This window comes from Planococcus citri, chromosome 2, assembly GCF_950023065.1.
Source record: "Planococcus citri chromosome 2, ihPlaCitr1.1, whole genome shotgun sequence".
Taxonomy (NCBI): domain Eukaryota; kingdom Metazoa; phylum Arthropoda; class Insecta; order Hemiptera; family Pseudococcidae; genus Planococcus; species Planococcus citri.
In genome coordinates this window covers 17,991,222-18,012,725 of record NC_088678.1, presented here as the reverse complement: position 1 = coordinate 18,012,725, position 21,504 = coordinate 17,991,222, and the positions used below count along the sequence as shown (strand labels likewise).

General features: G+C 33.9%; 1 protein-coding gene across 9 annotated transcripts; it reads left to right on the top strand.

Annotated features, from left to right (window-relative positions):
* The first annotated feature begins 241 nt into the window (after window positions 1-241).
* wupA (wings up A) lies at window positions 242-20,537 on the top strand. Of its 9 annotated transcripts, none has more exons than XM_065348810.1 (13): window positions 242-389; window positions 2,525-2,570; window positions 4,254-4,271; window positions 4,449-4,577; window positions 6,936-7,059; window positions 12,889-12,989; window positions 16,427-16,470; window positions 16,572-16,713; window positions 17,479-17,517; window positions 19,348-19,552; window positions 19,699-19,857; window positions 19,950-20,246; window positions 20,323-20,537. In XM_065348810.1, the coding sequence occupies exons 2-13, from the start codon at window positions 2,556-2,558 to the stop codon at window positions 20,331-20,333; spliced, it is 1,284 nt and encodes a 427-aa protein (XP_065204882.1). In that variant the 5' UTR covers window positions 242-389; window positions 2,525-2,555; the 3' UTR covers window positions 20,334-20,537. The 9 variants fall into 9 exon arrangements, with proteins under 9 accessions (XP_065204882.1, XP_065204878.1, XP_065204880.1 ...); XM_065348806.1 differs by lacking the exon at window positions 12,889-12,989 and adding an exon at window positions 11,993-12,093 and having other exon boundaries at window positions 243-389; XM_065348808.1 differs by lacking the exon at window positions 12,889-12,989 and adding an exon at window positions 8,174-8,274 and having other exon boundaries at window positions 243-389.
* The last annotated feature ends 967 nt before the right edge of the window (window positions 20,538-21,504 follow it).

The following is a 21,504-nucleotide window of genomic DNA, read 5'->3' as shown; positions in this document are numbered from 1 at the left end:
AATTGTGACTGATAAGATTATTCAACCTTGAAAAAAAAATTCTCAAACTCCTCACCACGAAACCAATCCCATCTGTGATAAATAGCCACAGTCACAAAATCCCCACACCGAAATCAGGAACAATTTCGGTGAAAAATAACTCCCAATATAATTCTGTATACTCGAACGCTGCTCCTATAGACGGGGCAAGGAGATCTTCAAAAATAGATCGGTAAGCTCTCAATTTTCTATTTTTATCACGTGATCTTTCTTCGCTAACTATGCTACGGTTAAAGTAACAGTTCGGGATTGTCTTTTCGCCTCAGTCCGTTTCACCGAGTGGAAATAAATAGTGCGTGTGTTACTGTTCGCGCGTATTCGCAAATTGAGTTTAAATTTTATTCTTATAGGTATGTGATTTAATGCATTATAATTTTTTTTTTACGAATTATCGATATTCATGTTCATGTGATGGTGATCGATTTGGATAAAAAAAATCGAGTTTTGATATCGATATTGAATTCTGTGAGCCGGATTTGGATCCTGACGAGATTGGTAATATTTGAGAATTTAACTAGTGTGTCCTTTGAAATAAAAAAAGGTCAGGGATCAAAAGTGAATCATTAGCGATGAAAAATTGTACGTATGAAAAAGTCATTCATCATGTGCTAGTAACATATTTCACGTCAATTATTGGATGATCTAAGTGTGTGAAGAATTTGGACAATATTTTTTCGTATACTGTGCTTTCTTGGCAGCGGATGTCGGTCTCAGTAAATTTCTAGTGTTTATATTTGGTTATTGTTTAACCTACTGTCGAAGAAATTCCAACGAGGAGGGAGGGGGGTGGATTGTGCAATTTTTCAGATATTGGAATTTAATGAAGAGATCTTCAGCGAACTGGATTTTCTAATTTTATCCCTTGCTGTGGTTTTTTTTTTTTTGGAATTTTATCATTGATTGATTACGAAATCACTGGAGTCATCAGACGACATAGATCAGTAGGGCGAGAGTGTCATATTTTATCGAAATCGTATCCACCAAAATTGATGATTTTGAAGATGAATTTAAATTATGTAGAATCACAGTCCTTCGAGGTGGATTTTTTACAAAATTAAAATTCGTAAGGAAGAAATCAGCTGTTATTCCCCTCCCTGGCTCCCTTCTTACATCTCAGAAAGAATCGAATGTCCTAAATACATCAAAGGTTTGCAAAATAATGATCAAGTTGAAATTAACTCGACTCTACGCCAGTAGAGGTTTTGATGTTTGAAAAATTGCCACCCTCAAAAGGTACAAATGTAGAAAAAAAATAGACAATTCTCTCCCTTCATCATTCAAGATCATCTTGAACAGCTGCTTGCGAAAACCTCCGCCCAAAACCAGCTCCCGAGTGAGTCATTCATTCATAAAAATTCGAAACAATATTCCCAACTTTGGAAGTTTACGAAATTAGTCCAATTTACGAGCGTTTACACAGTGTTCTCATTATTTAGACGAATAAAATGTATATACTTGGCATGAATATGGCACTAGTAATTGGATAGGAACACCGTAGTTGGCAGCGTAAGTGATCTTGGTGCTGTGTAGTTTCTCTACAGACGATTGAATCTATTTTAAGACGGCCCCTTTACCTTCTTGTACATACGTATTGTAAAAATTTTAATAACGTCCTGTTTTTATTTTCGATTTTTTCATAGATCGAAAATAGATTTAGAAAAAAAAATATTGATTGATGGTTTGTCACATTAATTGATGTTTTTTTCTTCGAAGGTGGTGTGGGATCAGGTTGGGTGACCTTGGAATTTTTTTCTAGAGGAAAATTCATTTCTCCTCACTTCATCCTTCTGTGTCCTCGACACTGGAAATTTTGGCGACTAATCGATGCCTTTCATGTTAACTTTCTGATCAAGAACTCGATCTCTGATACTTTTACGCTCAATTTGCTTCGTAGAAGTTTCAAATACGTCATCAGTTTTTTTTCCAAAGTTAGGAAAGTAAGTGAATGTTTTCAATTATTGATTTTTCTATGTTTGAAAACTTTCATCAAATTGTATCTTTGAAAATTTCAATTTCCAAAGGATTTTTCTCCCCCCCCCTCCATCTCACTCGAATACATGTATTTTTTTTAAATATCATTTTGTATTGATTTATTAATTGACTTCAGATAAGCTGCTTCTCATAAGGCCAATTTGAGTATCTGGCTTGTTAAATTCTCAAAACCATCTTCTGTGCAATAAAATGACAATTGCATCAATCATCATCTTTTCAAAGGATACAAATACGGCTCAGTATAGTACTCAATACGTGCGAAAATTCGTATTAAACCAAAATAGCTCATTGATATGGCGTTAAACTTCGAACACCACGAACGAGAACGAGCTATATCGCTTCGTTCTGCGAATATCAACTGGCTGTTTTCCAAAATGAAATCAGATTTTATCGCATTATTCATTTCGAAAACCATAATATAGCTTGTAAATCGTTCCATATTGATCTTCTTTTTTCTTTTTTTTTTTTTTGATTTTTTCAAATTTGTTTATAGGTATTTTCGTTCAAAAACTTGAACCATCAAAATGGCAGATGATGAGGTAAGGTGAGTATCGTCCTTTTTTGGGACACCTGTAGCTTAATTTAGAGTCAAAATTTCAGCAAAATTGTAAGTACGTATTTTGAAAATTTCAAAGTCAATTTTAGAATGGTTGTTGAGGTTTTGCTGTTGTTGATGTAATTCTTATATACTGTAGTAACATAAATTGTGGTTTGATTTCTTTTTCATGTTCTTCGAATTGCCCACCTGAATTTTCATTGGATTTGGTTCAACTTACGATTTGAAACTCGATACGATTTGATCGTTTGGCAAAATAGTTGACAGAATGGAATTTATTTTAATTATGAGGTATGTTTGAATTTTGCTTCAGCTTTTGCATGTCTTTGTACATAAATACGATAGAGACAGGTATTGAAGTAGTACATTTGATGTAAATATAATGATTTTAGCGAATTTCTAGATTTAAAAAATTTTAAATGAGGAATCACACATTTTAGGATTTGATGTAAAAATGATTTCATCACAAAATATACACACCACACAAAACACACGTTACCATATATTAAAAGTAGTTAGCTATAGGCCTAACATTGTTTTTTTTTTTCAATTTCACATTTTTTAAAAAATTTTTTCTTTTTTTATCGATTAGCTAATAGTAATAATAATTATGTAAAGGCTAAGAAAAGATTTGAATTCACTAAAAGAAATATTAAGGTTCATGTGAATATTGGCGCTGAACATACGAGGACTTATTGACTGATCCTCGTACACGTAGTACAAAATGTAGTAAGATGTAAATTTTTTAGTAGTATATTCTCAGCTTTGCTAAATCTGTTTTTTAATGTCTTCATACTGCTCGCTTTTTTGAGCTGTGTGACTTACGCTTTGAGCTGGTTGTGTTGAGTAATCATAGTTTTTTCAAAAAAAAAAGAAAAAGAAAAAAGAATTCGAAACAAAAAATATTTTGGTGTGAGTGGATTTTTGTGGAGGGGGGGATCAGAAAATGGAATATGCAAGCAAATCAGAAAAATAAATTCGGAAAATAAATCTTTCAAAAGTTTTCTTTCCTCACAGAAATGAATCAACCATCAAAGTGAAAGAAATCAGGAAGAAATTTAGAGTGTTTTTGAAGAGGACAGGAGAAAATATTTTTCGATTTTTTTTTTTTTTTGATCCAATCAAGAAGTCCAAATGGAAACATTTTGATAGCTTTGAGTTCTTGAAGGCAAAACTTCGCTTTATGCAATTTTTAAAAATGCCCAAACTAACCTAATTTACGTACTTATGTCTGTTCGTGTGAACTTCTCGTACTGTCTTCTGTTTTCTGTTTCTTCTTTTTGTCATCTACTGGTATCAATGAGTCTGTCTCTGTACCAGTGATCTATAAACTCGTACACCATATTTTAAAGACAGACACCATTTTTTACCCTAAATAAACAATCATTTTCATGTTTTAACACACTGTACCAACCTACAATACTCTTATTTTCAAATATCTCTTTTCTACATACTGCATAAATGTCTCTAAAAATCGTATATTAATATCTTCAATGTTCACTATCTATCATTTCATTTAAAATGTCATCTCTATTTTATTTTCAATTTCTATGTTCTTTTTTTCTTAAAAAAATTATCTATGTTTAACCAATCGCTATCTATTAATGTGTAGGTTTTTAAAAATTACTATCACCTAATCGTATTCGTATTCTTTTTTTTTTTACAGAGGAAAAGGATCGAAGAGGCACGTAAGATGGCAAAAAAGTCACTACTTTCTGTTTCTCAATCGGTCAAAAAAATACTCAAGATTAATTTGGAGTTGGATTTTGATACTTGAGAAATTCGATAATCGAATATGAGTCGATATAGGTAAATATTTGGCAAAGAGTGGAGAAATCATGGAGTTTTTGACTGATTTCAGGCAAAGAAGGCCAAACAGGCCGAAATCGACAGGAAGAGGGCCGAAGTCAGGAAACGTATGGAAGAAGCTTCCAAAGCCAAAAAGGCCAAGAAAGGTTTCATGACCCCTGACAGAAAGAAGAAATTACGTGTAAGTGTTGTTACTTCGATGATAATTAATACTGTTGAAATTCAAATTAGGTATTTATTTGTAGAGAGGAGAAAGGGGGGAAATGGTTCAGATGAAACAACCGGAAAAAATATTAATAAAGAGTCGAATAATCGTAAATCTACATTTTTCAACAAAAACTGCCATTTTCCAGTTTAAAAAATCAGAACATTTCTAAATTATGTTTTCCTACCAGAAAAGGTGCAGTTTCCCTTTTCACTTCTACAGGAAAAAATTCCATCGCTTTTTAAAATTTTTCAGCGATATACTTTTATGAGCAATTTTTCCATTGATGGCTGGGTTCGGATCATATTAAACTTGATAATTGTGTATTCAAAATCCAAGTCAACCCTGAAAAACTTTGAATCTGTAGGTACTTCAAATTTTCGCCCTTCAGTCAGATGTCAATAAATTTCTGGTAGATGAGTTTCCCCCTCTCTTTTCTGCCAGATTTTGAAACTGAGTAGGTATCCCAGAACTACCGTTTTGAATTCTGAAAAGTTCAAGGTTGATGGACTGCAATTTTTGAGATCGCATAAAATTTTGGGTACTTCTGAGGAAGGAGAAGAAGATGGAGGGATGGTCACTTTTTCCCGATATTTCTAATCTGAAAAAAAATTTGAAGGTTTGCAAAGTCATAAGAAATCAAAAACGAACAAAATCTATTTCCTTTTTTGGCATTATTTCGCCAAAAATTCATTGAAAGTCCAGTTCTTTGGTAGAAAAAAAACGATAAAATCGCAAAATTAATCCACGACCGGTTCAGATTTAAAATGTGTTGGTATCTGAAAAAAAAAAACGATAAATTACCTAAGTCGATATTTCAGCAATGACCTTTCCTTGCAGATTTTTTTGAACAAGACTCGATTTCCAAAAATATTCTCAAAATTCGAGCACTAAAAACACGAAATTTCGTAATTTTTCCAAAGCAGATAATATTCAAAAAAGTTCTATATGATTCGAGATGGAATAAATAAATTCGCGATTTAATAGAACAATTCTAAAAATCTATTCTTCAATGAATAATGAAAAAAATTCGACGAAAACAAAATATACCTAATGAAAATTGAAAAATAAAATTTCAAGTTGAAAATATCAATTAGGTATAATCAATTAATATTTTTTACCCATTAATTTAAAAAGCCATCAGCTAGGTAGTCACTGATTGCAAGAGAGTTTTTGCATTTGCGTTCACCATATTGGTTGATTCTTTCACTTAAATTCATCAGAAATATGTGGCTATGTTTGTATGTATTGGTCAATAAGAAATATCAAATTATTTTCAATTTCTGATTATTCTGAGTATGTATTTTTCGAAATGATTTATATAATGTCAAAATTACTACTTTTACTGAAATGAAATGAAATCAAACCAATAATAAAGAATTAAAAATTCAGTTCTAAATCAGTCTCGGATTTGGTATTGAAAATACATACTAATCGCTGATTGATCAAAAGTTGACATTTCATGTACATTCGACAGAAATATGTACCTATTTGGCTATACATGTTCATATTCGTCTCCAAAATTTTCCAAATTAATTTTAATTTTTGATTATACATATTTTTTTGGGATCTTATTGATCATTTTTCTAAAGAAGAGTAGGTATACTAATTTTATTAAAATGAAGTTGGATCAATTTCTTATAAAAAACATTCAAATTTATAAAAGCATTACCTAATATACGAACACAAACAATTAAAAATCAAATTTTAAAACAGTCTCGGATTTGACATTGATAAAATGATAAAGACTAATCGCTGATTGGCTTGGCTGAAATACCACTCGCTGGATAAACTCTAAAAAACCTGGGCAATGAAAAATGTAGCCATCGAATAAAAAAGTTCAAAAACCTGTTCATTCGCAAAATGACAGAAAAATATGAGAAAAACTCGTTTTATGGCAAAACAAAAATTTCTCTATCACGAAAAAAATTACTCGAAAGCAAATAACAATGAACTAAAAAAAAATCACACAAGGGCAAGATTAAACATTTTTGATCTGAGTTGAAAATTGAAAGATCAAATTTCTTTACCTATTAATTTCATATATTTCTTCAAAGGAAAACATAGATTGACAATTTCGGCCATAAAAACACTTCAAAATACGATATTGATGAGAAATTTAGCTCGAGACGTGTTCAAAATCGATTCGTTGATGAAAATAATTTGATTCCCTCCCCCCCTCTCATTTTGAAAAGAAATTATGGCACAATTTTTTATTTCAAGACAAATCTGAGCACCACCTTCATCGAAAAGGTTTCCCCTCTCCCTTTATCAGTAAATCTATCGAAACACCTCTAAATGAAATTTCATTCAATTTTATCCAACTTTTTACAGTTACTATTGAGAAAAAAAGCGGCCGAAGAATTGAAAAAAGAACAGGAAAGGAAAGCAGCTGAAAGAAGAAGAATTATCGAAGAACGTTGTGGAACGCCAAAAGATGTCGATAACGCGAGCGAAGGTAGGCTTATTCGATTCTTTTCACAATCAATAACTTGAACAGCTTTTTCAGTCCTCATTTCAAAAAAAAAATCTTTCTCCAATCTCCATACTCTGCATTTTTACACAATTTATTATACTATTTTCATTATTGCGTAAGATGATTGTTCGCCTTTCGAAAAGCAAATCAAAAATCTGCATACCTACTCTTATTGATAATGATTTGTGAATTTACACCAGACCTGATAAAAAGGATTATTAATGACTACTACCAACGGATAAATAAGCTAGAAGAAGATAAATTTGACCTCGAATATGTTGTTAAAAGGAAAGACGCAGAGGTTAGCGCGGTGCTAAATGTTAAATTAACGTGACTGTATGTTTTGCACTTCGCTAAAAATTCAGGAATAAAATAAATATTTATCACTGTGGTGAATCTCGAGAAGAAATCAGCCCAGTGATAGTTTATCGAGGTAAATTCCTCTGTACCCCATAAAGGCTGTGGCTGTTTTCTTCGACGATTTTCATTCAAACGTTAACATTGGTGTCACTTGTTCGTCCGATATAATATCACTATTAAACATGAACTTGTCGAATTGTAATAATAATCGTCCCTATGGTCAGTTTTTAGATACAGAACGCGCTTATACCTCAAAAAGCGAGCTCACATCATTAAAAATTAAGTTGACTATTGAGTTGTTCAAATGTGGACATTTTCCATTAATTTTGAATAAAATTACGAGAACTTTACAATTAAATTATTTTTTGAACACCTTATTCGAGGTATCAGCGCGTTCTATAGGTTTCACAACTGAATTCCACAGCTTTTTAGTGTTTTTTTTTTGTGTTTCACAGTTTGAAATTTTTAAAACTGAAATTTAGCTTACACGTTCACCACGGGTTATGTTATTTACTCTTAAGATTCTTACATCGAGGCTTTATACTTATACACCCCGAAGTGACTACACAATTAGACACAATATGTTTTCAAGGTGTACCTCTGGCTGCCTTAGGTTACCTACTTACTCCCTCCTGCGTTACGTATTATGTACCATAATGTGTAGGTAAAAATATAAGAGGATAATCTTGTCATACCTAATGATTTTACACCGAGAATTTCTAATACTTTTCTATAGAAAAGTTGAAGCAAATCTGCCAAGAATATCACAAACGCATCTCTCAATTGGAAGCGACAAAAATTGATGTCGAGTTCGAGGTTCAAAAAAAGGAATTTGAGGTGCGAAGTGAAAATACATTGACATCTTAAGCTTTTGACGACAAAATGTTGTCGATCCTTATCATTTTGGTATTACGTAGCCTTTACGACTAAACAAAGTTGAACTTTCGCTAACCCAAGCAGAAAAAAAAACCACGAAAATACCAAGTTAAGAACTAACTACTATATTCGCTGTGTTGAAATGTACAAATCCTTTGAACAGCTTTATTAATAATTCGATATACGCATATAAGATTATATAAGTTTTCACGATTTTTAGGATATTATCGATACGTGCAAAAAGGTCCAAATCACTGATTAAACAAAATATACTTATTTACTACACACATACTCGTATAAGCGGTATACTGATAATCAACCACTTTTAACTTAGCTTTAATACTTTTTTTTTCAATTTTATTCACGAGTAGAAAAGGAATATTGATGGTTGGATGCACTGTGGTGTTTTTGTGTACATATTTGGCGATTAATTGTGATTGCTTGAAAGCTTTAGCTGAATAATTCCTTCGGTATAGTGTTCTTTATGGTGAATTTTTTCGTAAAGCGAGAAATATTGGCGATTAGAAATAGATGGGGGTAAGGAGGGCAATTATCTGTAGTAAGTAATTCTTTTCACCAGATTTCTGTTTAGGATTCTTTTTTGCGACATGAAAAACTGCAAAATCATCAGCTATGGGAGTTGAAGGGATACTGCCCTCAAACTTTGTGTGCAACTTTCGCCCCCTTCCCTCCGCACTGTTCAAAAAGTTGAATTTACCTATAAGGAATTCAAGTTTGTCGCCAAGTTGACAAAAATATTGAAATTTCATTCATGTACTTAAGTTAGGAAAAATAGAAATCGATTTTCAATTGTTTCTGATGCTAAATTTTATCCCCCTGCCTCTGAAAAAAATCACTCTACTACAACTCCAGACTCAAAAAAGGTTGCAGACACTTTTTTTCGCTGAAATGTCGAGCTCAAACTATTTGTTTTCAGTACGTGAAAACAGAAAAAATTACAATGAGTAGAAATCAAAAATTTAGAAAAACATTCACATTACGAGAGATCGTTTACATGTTTATGTTTCAATTTACCAGAAAATAATTTCACTATTTTCAAATACATGATGCAAACTTTTCACATAGGTAATAGGAACCAAGCTCCTTAGATTAGAGTTAGGGGAATCAGACTGAAAAACTACGTTGGTATTCGAATTTGGCATCCCAATAATCCCCACAAACGAAACGTTCAAGGTGCCTGTGGTAGAGGTTAGAGGGGTCAGATCAAAAAAATGAGTTCATATTTGGACTTGGCACCCCAAAAACCCAAACAAACGATATGTCACATGGTATCATTTTCTACATATTCAGACCAAATAGAGGTGCCTGTGGTAGGGGTTTCAGGGAACGTCAGATCAAAACCTTTTTTGTTGGGGGTTCCAGGGGTTAAATAAAAAAGCCAAGTAGATATTCGACTTGCCAGCACCCTCAAGACCTAAACAAACCCCGTATCACATGACATAATTTTTCTCATCTTCAGTCACTGTCCTAATTGGAATTCCTATGGGGGGGGGGGGGTAAATCCAAAAACTAAATAGATATTCGGACTTGGCACCCTCAAGACCCAAGTAAACCATATGTCACATGACATAATTTTTTTAATCTTCAGTTTTGAGGTTTCTATGGTGGGGGGGGGGGGCAATGGTCAAATCAAAAAACTAAACAAATATTCGGACTCAGCACCCTCAAAATCCAAACAAACCTTATGTAACATGACATTATTTTTTTTCATTCTCAGTCTCAATTTGGGTTCCTATGATGGGGGGGGGGGGTGCGGGTGGTTATATCATAAAACCGAGTTAACATTCGGACTCGGCACATTCAAGACTCAAACAAACCATATGTCACATGACATCATAATTTTTTTCATCTCCAGTCCAAATTGGGGTTACTACTCGGAGAGGAGGGGTTGCGAAGGGTTAAATCGAGAAACCAAGTTGATATTCGGACTCAGTACCCTCAAGACCCAAACAAACCATATGGCACATGACATCATAACTTTTTTACAATCTTTAGTCCAAATTGGGGTTCCTAATTGGGAGGGGGGTGCGAATGGTTGGATCAAAAAACCCTGTTGATATTTATTTGGACTCAGCACTCTCAAGACCCAAACAAACCATATGTCACATGACATCATAATTTATTTCATCTCGCTAGTCCAAATTGAGGTTACTACTCAGGGAGGAGGGGCTGCGAAGGGTTAAATCGAGAAACCAAGTTGATATTCGGACTCCGCACCCTCAAGACCCAAACAAACCATATGGCACATGACCTTCATAACTTTTTTACAATATTTGGTCCAAATTGTGGTTCCTAATTGGGGGGGGGGGGTGCGAATGGTTGAATCAAAAAACCAACTTGATATTCGGACTCAGCACCCTCAAGACCCAAACAAACCATATGTCACATAACATTATTTTTTTCATTTTCAGTCTCAATTTGGGTTCCTATGATGGGGGGGGGGGGTGCGGGTGGTTATATCATAAAACCGAGTTAACATTCGGACTCGGCACATTCAAGACTCAAACAAACCATATGTCACATGACATCATAATTTTTTTCATCTCCAGTCCAAATTGGGGTTACTACTCGGAGAGGAGGGGTTGCGAAGGGTTAAATCGAGAAACCAAGTTGATATTCGGACTCAGTACCCTCAAGACCCAAACAAACCATATGGCACATGACATCATAACTTTTTTACAATCTTTAGTCCAAATTGGGGTTCCTAATTGGGAGGGGGGTGCGAATGGTTGGATCAAAAAACCCTGTTGATATTTATTTGGACTCAGCACTCTCAAGACCCAAACAAACCATATGTCACATGACATCATAATTTATTTCATCTCGCTAGTCCAAATTGAGGTTACTACTCAGGGAGGAGGGGCTGCGAAGGGTTAAATCGAGAAACCAAGTTGATATTCGGACTCCGCACCCTCAAGACCCAAACAAACCATATGGCACATGACCTTCATAACTTTTTTACAATATTTGGTCCAAATTGTGGTTCCTAATTGGGGGGGGGGTGCGAATGGTTGAATCAAAAAACCAACTTGATATTCGGACTCAGCACCCTCAAGACCCAAACAAACCATATGTCACATAACATCATATTTTTTTTCAATCTTTAGTCCAAATTGTGGTTCCTAATTGGGGGGGGGGGGTGCGAATGGTTGAATCAAAAAATCAAGTTGATATTCGGACTCAGCACCCTCAAGACCCAAACAAACCATATGTCACATGCCATATTTTTTTTCATCTGTAGTCCTAATTGAGGTTCTTATTAAAGGGGAGGGGATGCGAAGGGTTCAATCGCAAAACCAAGTTGATATTCGGGCTTAGCACCCCTAAAACCTCAACAAACGATATGTCACACGGTAGATCTTTTTTTTCATCTTCATAGGAAATTGAGGTGCCTACAATAGGGGTTGAAAGAGTGAGATTGAAAAATTATTCAGATATTCGGGCCCTCAGGACTGCCAAATCCTTGCCTAACACGAGCTATACTTGCTTACTGCTGCTAAATGTACTTTTCCAAGTCTCATCACGCATTCGCTGCGCTGATTTATTAATCCTCTTGTACAGTACAACTCGACTCAGAGAAACTTCATAGCTGAACTGATTTCCAGCAGACATGGCTTCAATTTTACTAACGCTTATGTATTGGCTTTAAATTTTATAGACGACTTGGCGGAAATTGTAACCGAATTATGGAACAAGGTGTTCAAATTAGAAGGAGAGAAATTCGATTTAGAACGTGAATTTCGTATGAAAGCTTATGAGGTAATTGCTTGAAATAAATACACAATCTTTTACCTCAACATTACCCCCACAGTCCTCCTCTCCTTTACCCTTCATACTCAACCCACTACGCTTGAGCTTTTCACTAACTGAAAATACTCGTACATATAAAAATAACCGAAGTATGCTTCTTATTGACTTGACTGATGTTATGATAGAATACTGTACCTACACAGCACACACACCAGGGTGTGGATAAATGGGAGGGGGAGTCAAAGGGGAGGAAAAAAGTATTATATCATGCATTGGTCAACTCAGGATAATATTTCAATACGCGATGTAGATGTTTATAAGAATAATTCGTAGGTGAAAAATTGTGTAATTTTCTCTCCATGATTGAGATTATAATAATTGTAATCTACCTTGTAAAATGCTCGCATGCGGTAGATGATTTGGCAAGTACGAGTAAAATTGCTACCTCCTGAGATCACTCTGTTGTTTGGCGTAGACTATTTCTCCGACATTTTTTCCCTTTTAATACACAATTTACACGTAGAGAACTACATAGAGACACACGAGTATTTTTAATCATGAATTATGACTATTCTTCTTTTTCCCTTTTTTCTTTTGCATGATTTCATTTTCGTCGTAGGTAATCGTAGTTTGAATTACTATTTTAATTACTCGTAGTCTATTTAGTAGTACGTATTGTACCTACATCTTTAATTTCTTTTTTTTGCAAAATGGCTGCGCTAAAATATGTTACAACATAGTGGTTTTTGTGTATTTTGAACACACCGAGAAATTATTAGCATATTGCTATTTGTTCTGTGCTAGAGCAACTCAAGTCAATCATCAAGCAGTATTATGATCGCATGTATAAGTGTGAGAGTCAGAAATGGGACCTGGAATATGAGGTCAAAAATCTTGATAAGGAGGTAAATCACTACTTGCTTTCAAAATTAAGGAATTACATATTTTTGTCTAACGCCGAAGTTGTTTTCTTTTTCTTTATTAATAACAAAAGGCGAATCGTAGTTGTAATTTAATATGGCGTAGATGTGCCCCAGACTATATCGATGGTTTTAATGTTCAAAAAGGACTTATTTGTGCAGGCTAAGAAATTAATTGAACTGGAAAAGTGGGTAGGCATCACAATTGAAAGGTAAATTTTGGGATCATACTATGAAAAAGTTGAAGAGCATCTAAAAAAAAAAACTCTAGGCCACATCTCAATCCCTGAATGTTACGTTTCGATACTTGGCAACTTTTGGAGATTCAAAAATTAAATTCTCATAAGAAAAATCGATATCGGATTGAATTGGGTTAGTAAATTATCATTTTCAGCCTACAAAATCGATTGAGAGTAGTTTCAAGCTGTTTTGGAGTTCCCAACCAATTATTGGATTCTTTAGTGTTGTCAAAAGAAATGCCAAAAAAAGCCCCAAATAAAACTCGGTATCCATAAATTCTAATCAACTGAGCAGGTAACCTGCTTCGATCAATTTGGATGCAAATTTTTCAAAATTGAATTCTGCATAGTAAAATTTTCCTCCGGAAAATATTTTTAAAAAGAAGGCACGACGAATTTATCATTCAAAAGCGAACTATTGAAAAATCTTCAATTCGATCCGAAGTATTGTTTTACATCTCTCAAATCGATTGGGGGAAGATAAATTTAGAGTTTTCAGTGAATTTCAAATTTTTTAGATTTTAAACACACAATGAAAAACTAAGCAAAATTTTTAAAACTCCATAAAAAATAAGTATGGATGAACTCTCAAAAACCTGATTTTGAAAAATCATGCCTAAATCGACAGAAATGACTATAAATGACCATGAAAGAGTTGAGTTCGGATTTGTAGATCATGCATATTTCATTTGGGCACTTTTGATATTAAGACCCAAAACATTTTAAAATCTGCTGAACGCCTCAGAATGGCTGAAAATGATTGTCAATCGATTTGCAAAGTCGAAAGTAGAACATGTATTGGTAAAAAAACAGCTTTCTATCCCAATTTGATCAAATTCGATTGTTCCAAAAAAATTATTAAAATTTGAATCTTCAAAAATTCGATAAAAATAGAAAAATTGAATTCTGTACTCGAAATTCAGTCCGGTGGCTTATTTTTAACCACTCTTCTAATTTTTTCAAACATTTGCTTGCGAAATTAGGATTCCTTCCGTGTTCAGGGCTCAAAGAGCTTACTTTATTTTTCAATAAGAAAAAAAATGGTTACTTATTGGGCGAATTAATGCAATTTCTGATAAGAGATTAATAATTCTGAAGTTCTCAATTTGAATTTGGCTTCCAAAAGAAAAAATAATCATGTCATTCTCAGATTTTTTTTACAAATCAATTCTTTTCTATGAAAATTCTCCAACCTCTGCGGAACATATTTGGACTTTTGAATGGAAAATGTTTCTACAAAACAACTTTCGCATCTTATAAAATGTCTGATTAGATCCCTTTCTCACAGTAAACTTTACAAGTAGCACCTCAAAATCACAATTTTTAAACTATGCATTTTTGAATGGAATGAAACTTTTCCCTGAATTTCATTTTTTTTTATTTTTTATTTTTATACCAAAAACTTCAAATACTTTCGTCAGAATTGAGGTTCAAAATATTTTCAAGTTCTAATTTCGAGCTCATTTGAAACAATTTCTCAAAATTGTCCAAAAACTATAACGAGAATTTGAAAAACTATAAATTCATTCAAACGAACAGCATTTTTACTCGTTTTTCAACCTTCCCTCTCAGTTGGGGAGTTGATGGTGAAATTGGCAAAAATTTCTAGGTTACCCAAACAGATTGTTTTGTTGTAATTTCATGGCAGATTGATTCCAGTGATGAATTACTGAAACGAATGCTCTACTTCAAAACTTTCTGTAGGTACTGATTTCCCAAATTCTTCTCACTCTCCTTCAATTCAAATCTTTGCTCGCAAAAATATTTTCTCTTTTCTTTGCAAAATAGCTTCGATTTCAAGAAGGAATTTTCATTCGTCCTCTGCCCCTCTTTTTGAACGATCCTTTTGAATGGAAATTTTTTCGAATTGTTCATTCGTTTGAATGTTTCAAGGAGTGAATAATTTTGTATTAGTTTACAAAAAATATTACAATTACCAGATTCCAATCTATGATTCTGTAGTTGTATTTCCTTTCCATATGAGTAGGAATCTAAGAGTAAGATGAATTTCAAGTTAGGCGGTTACTTCATTATAAAGCTTCAATAATACGTTTTTTGGTCCTTCTCCTTTTACGCTATAATAGGAATAATTGAAGCTTAAATTACTGTAGATTTAACGCTATACTCATTGTGAACATATCTAGCAAACGAATCGATTAAAAACTGTGATACCAGCAGTCGTACGTTTCGCAAATAACAAACAATTGTACAAAGCTTGAAAAATATCCTGCAACTTTTGCAGCTTTGGTACAAGAAATAAAGCTGCGAAAATGGAATACTTTCATAGTAGTTAGTGACTAGAAGTCCTGCGCTTGTGAACGCTTGGTAGATATTTCGTTAAAAGTGGTTGCATATCTGGTCAGGTTATTTATCTTTGCTCGACATATTCATTTATCATACCAGCAAAAGGAGGCTGTAAAATGGACAGGGGTGGGTGAAAACCTCACTTTTAGGTGCACTGAATATTGTACAGTGTGATAAGTTGTAGGCTACTTAATGATATACAGCTTGGTAGGAATCATGAAGGATTCCAACCTTCGATTCTCTCATTTTCTAATAAAATTTTCAACATGTTGGAAGAGTGAGCTGGTTGGCTCCTCGTATGGAATGGAGGGATCTCTAGCAGAAAATTCACGATGTCGAGTAAAATCGATTTCAAGCACTATATTTTATGAAAACGTGATCGTTTTTCGAAGTAATCTACATATTACTATTTCGTGTATTTAGTACTCGATGTTATTACCTATACTCGTAGATATGAATTAATTACACCTTTTATTTCATTTATAAATAGTAATACTGTCTAAATTGACTGTAGATATACCTTTTTCTGTATCGATCATCGCGTATTACCTTCTCGAATCATATTAATCTAATCGTAAATATTAAAAATCCATTGTGTTATACCTTTCTCCATCAGTGCACCTCTTCAGTCAGTCACTTTGGTTGATAGTCTTTTGAAAAAAATTCTATATTCCAATTTTAAAATTATTCTTCAGTTTATAACATCACCCACTAACTTCTAACATGTTCTTTGTCGCTTCTGCGATCGCATTTCATCCCCACCTGCTTCTAAGCTTTCAGCCATATTCGTCGTTTGAGTTTTTTTTGACAATTTCCTCAGTAAAGCCAAATTGGCCAAATTTCATTTTATGCCCTAATATGTAATTTTTGTTTCAATAGATCGCCGACTTGAACAGCCAAGTTAATGACTTAAGGGGAAAATTGTAAGTATTTCTATTTTGATGAGCTTTGTGAATTCTTCAATCGATAAGCCACATTTCATGTATTTTAATTGGGTTCGATTTTTTTAATTTTTTTTTTACAGCGTAAAACCAACCTTGAAAAAAGTTTCCAAATACGAAAATAAATTCGCAAAGTTACAGAAAAAGGCCGCGGAATTTAATTTCAGAAACCAACTGAAAGTGGTGAAGAAAAAAGAATTCACTCTTGAAGAGGAAGACAAAGAAGTAAATTTCACAACACTATTTTGACTTATGGGCCCGATGTCTGATCAAATTTCAAAACGAAAAAGCAGAAATTATAGCAGGACATTTTTCAAACATTTTACAACTGCAGCTTTATTAGAGGGAGGGGGGGATCAACAATTTACACGTTAATTTTTCTCTTTTTCAATGTCTGTGAATATTTCAAGATTTTTTTTGGATGGAGAGGGGGGAGGGATACAAGAAAAATATCTACTAATCCCATTTTTCATCGACGAGACATTCTGCAAACACTTCACAACTTTTTTGGGGGGAAGGGGGAGGAGGGAGTAAGAGTGAGGTCAAAATTTCCCAGTTACTATTTTACGTTATGAGTGCATTCCAATATTTTTTCAGATGGGGGGGGGGACAAAAGTTGGCAGAATTTTTACCATTTCAATTTTTTCGTTTTTCAACCTTTTCCATCAGCTAAAAACTATTTCCTACACACAATTACTTCATCAGTTTGGTGAGAAGAACCATCTACATTTTTTCGAAGTTCCTCCAGGAAGAGGCAATAAATAAAAAAAACTAAAGTTTGATGTAAAAAAAAGAGAAGACATTTTGACAAAAAAAAAACAAGCCAAATGCAGGATTAGCAAAACATGTCAGCAAATGGCAGGATTGGCAGAATGATCAGAATTTTTAGACACCCTGATAAGTGAATTTATAGGAGTTTGAGGGGGGATATCGTTAATTTCTGGTATATCGAATCAACATGTATTAATTTTTCATTGTGTTATTTTGCAGAAAAAACCAGATTGGTCGAAGAAAGGAGACGAAAAGAAGGTAAAAGAAGAAGTGGAAGTCGATGCATGATCGATTAATTTTATATAACCACAAGTGCATGGGGTTCATTTTGACTCGTGTACGATGTTTTCCTCTCTTTTCATGTACAGAATATTGAAACCATTATTTATGAAATATTTGTCTTATTTTGGTACACCTATGATTCCATTTTTCAATGGGAAAATTTAATATTGTCTCGTATTTATTCCATCATTTATAATTTAAGAACCAGACATTTCACCAAGTAACAGTAAAATATAGGTAAATTAAATCGTAAGTGTGTTATAATAAACATTTTTTTTTCAAAATGTGTGTAAAACAATTCATGTTTGCATGACCTTCATATCTCATCTTGTGTACGTCGATTGATTTTCTTCTTCATTGATGTAATATGGAATGAAACTAGACCTATAACTACACCTACTCACTTTCCTTACCTCACCTTTACTCTGATTTTAATTCTTAGTATCTTGGGTTGTAATTTCTTTGAATTATCATTCTAGAAGCGTTTGATGAATTGAGTTATATGTTGAGCAGATCATTACGTAATCATTGAAATATTCATCAGTTATTATTCAATCAAATTTAATGAAACCTTTTCATTTTTTCAATTTTTTTTTTTTTTTCAAGAAATTACAGAACAAAGAATTGAGTGGTAATCAAAATATAGAGGAATAAACGTACAAACAAACAGATTCAATTTCAAAGACGTTGAACGCAAATAACAGAACAAGAAATAGAAACACTAGAACAATATTTTTCTGTTCCATTTTAAATGAGCGAAAAAGAACATGCATGTGGTCTCTCTGATGATGTTATTCTATTCGTTATGTGAACAAAAGATCAATTTTACTTGGGTACTTCAAATCCAAAATGAAAAAATGCATTCATTACGCGAACGATGAACAAATTATACGATTAATAAAACCTACTTCATGTTCAGCTTAAATTTTGTTCAAAATGTCTTAACAAGGGAACCACTTTGAGATGTTGAGCTACAATTTTAGAAAAAATCAAAATGTCAGATCTAGAAAAGAAATTTTTAACGAAATTGTTCGGCTACTTTTAACCCAAAAAAGTAAGTTGTCTTTTATTTTTCTACAATTGGTAGGTATTGGCCACCCAAAAAGAATTGTCTAGGTTCAAGGCCAGTAAAATTTCTATTCTTTTTCATGAATTTTGAAAACCCTGCTAAAATCTTGACAATAATTTGAATAAAAAGAATTCAGCACTTTTTTGCCCACTTTCAAATCTGTATTATTCACGTTTTCAACTTTTTAAACTCAGTTATTAAATTCCGAAAATAAATAATAACGAGACATTATAGGAATAGCCAGTTGAACCAGTTTCAGTAAGTAATTTTTTTCAAAAGAAATTTGCTTGAAAGTCTCGATTGATTCAAATTGAGTACCTACCTCGAGAAAAGGTAGAAATTAAGACCTCACTGGTTGGCCATAGTCAAGATTAGGAAGGCGAGGGGCATCTATATTACTTCAGAGGGGCAAAACCTTCCATTTTAAAACCTCGTCACACTACAAAAGTGATATTTTTGCCAAACCATGATAATTTGGCACACAAAAACTCGAATCTACCACTCTAAAATCTCTCGTAACTCGATCAGAACTAGTCCTACCCAGATTGTATGTACATAAAATCTCCAAATCCAGTACCCATACCTGATACCTTTCAATCAAGCATGTACCTCGAGTTTGGAACGAAACTATAAAAAACCGGGTAATTCAATCAGCGAATTGGTAAGCTCATTGTTGAAGCACCATATTCAAATATGGGTAAACACGATACTGAATCAGTTTACAAAAAATCACACAGGGCGAAGGAGAAAGCGAAGATGAAAGCTGTGCCACCCACGACGATACAGCCACCATTGGTGATAGTGACCATACTGATCTTGATGGTAAATCCGATGCTGGAATTTCCGAAGGGTCACTATGTGCTACACCTGAACCCATTCTAGAAGAACCTGTTATAGAGGAACCGGAACCTGAGCCAGAACCTCCTTCTCCTGCACCAGAAGGTATACTCAAAAAAATAACAATAATAATGGCAACCCTGATTAATAATTTATGATACCAAATGTCTCATTTCGCGTTGATTTTCACCCTGATTAATAATTTATGATACCAAATGTCTCATTTCGCGTTGATTTTCTCTCCTACGTAGAATTATGGACATATTTGAAAGAAGTTGTCACCCACGATACCGTCTCGTCTGTGGATGACCTCTTGGAGAAACTAGTCACCACTGTTAGTGCTATTCCTGAACCGTATTTGAAATCAGTCGTCAAAGAAAGTATCAAGAAACAAAAATCCATCGAGGAAGGTAATAAAATAACCAACATTCTTTCTACTCTTTTCCTCATCTTTCTACCATCCATCAAGTAAGTAATTTCCTTAATTGTTTATTTGTCGTAGACGATTTTCATATCGAGGGAGCTGAAGGAGCTCCCGCAGAAAACGGCGACCCATCAGCTGCACCTGCAGAAGGAGCCCCCGCTGAAGGCGCTGGAGAAGCACCTGCTGAAGGAGCTGGGGAAGCACCGGCCGAAGGTGCTCCACCAACTGATGCACCTCCAGCTGCAGAAAATGCTCCAGCTGCAGAAGGCGCTGAAAGTGTGCCGGCTGCTGAGCCAGCTCCAGCAGAAAGTACACCGGAGCCAGCTCCAGGAGAACCTGCACCTGCTGTGGAGGCTCAACCTCCGATGGTAGAAGGTTTGTTCACAGAATAACTTGACCTCAATATTCTATGTGTGTTGATCGGTGGTTTTAATTCAATATTATTTTTCAGCTGCTGCTTAAACATGAAGATACTTGCTGAAATCAGTAAAAAAAAAAATCTTAAAAATAGAATCACAGATCAGTCGAAATCATCACGTGTCAAAAAGGTATCACTCGTGACAGCGCAGATTCCAAATCAGCTTCGTCTTCAACCTCCCCCCCCCCCCGTATAAATATAGCATTTTTATTACTGTAAAAATTAAAGTAATTTTTTAAGTTGATCAATGTTCTGGTACTTATTGTTACAAATTCATAGGGTGTGTTTTATGCAAGAAATTAACAGTTTTAGAATCGAGTGTGTCAAGGATAAATAAATAGGCAAGAGTAAATAACAAGTAGGATGAAGAAAGAGAAATGAGACTAGGGGTTAGAAACGACTTGTAGAATAATTTAAGTAGGGTAGGAATCTTGTAACTCAACACAAACTATTTTTATTTCACAATTCATCATCCTAAAAATAAAAATAAAAACATTTTCGAGGGCATCCTCGGGTAAGTAGGTGATTTTGGACGAAACTTACTTGAAATGTTGGTTATGGTGTAAAACCACCTCCAAAAGATTTTCCCCCCTCCCCAAAAGCAAAAAATTCAATATTTTTTATATCGGGAAGAGGTGAACCAATCATCTCGAAATTTTCACAAAAAATTGTCACTATGTAAAAGGCTCATGTGAGAATTTTATCAATTTTTTTCGCGCATATTTTGAGGGGGTTGAGAGGGGGAGAAGATTTAAAAAAATCATGGAAAAAATAGGGAGACCCATTGCTGGAATATTTTTTAAAAATACTATGACGTAAGTTTCACTATCCATTAGAGAGGTGCAAAATAGTCAAAAAAAATCGACAAAAAACGTATATTTTGCTCTATTTGGATGTCCAAAAGTGAACGGTGACCTCTTGAAAATAAATGTCTGAACTCGATAATTCCGGAAGATAATTCTCGATCATAATTTTTAAATCATGGTCTTTTAATTCGGCTTTCAACATCACAAATAAAAGTAATTATTTCTAATTCAAATTACAAAAAAATTATCAAAATACATGTAAAAAATCCAACACTTAATTAGATGAAAAAAATAGAACAGAAGAACGTCTGTTCACCAGGTGAGTAGAAAACGAAGAGAACGAGGAATATTTTCTCACTCGAGAATCGAATATTTTTACGAACATGTTTTTCGAGCATTTTTGAAGAAT

Bases quoted from the DNA above. Each gene is read 5' to 3' on its own strand.
- wupA (XM_065348810.1), top strand. The intron at 16,471-16,571 runs GTAAGTATTTCT...TTTTTTTTACAG, and splicing joins AATGACTTAAGGGGAAAATT to CGTAAAACCAACCTTGAAAA. The intron at 17,518-19,347 runs GTAAAAGAAGAA...AAAATCACACAG, and splicing joins AGAAAGGAGACGAAAAGAAG to GGCGAAGGAGAAAGCGAAGA.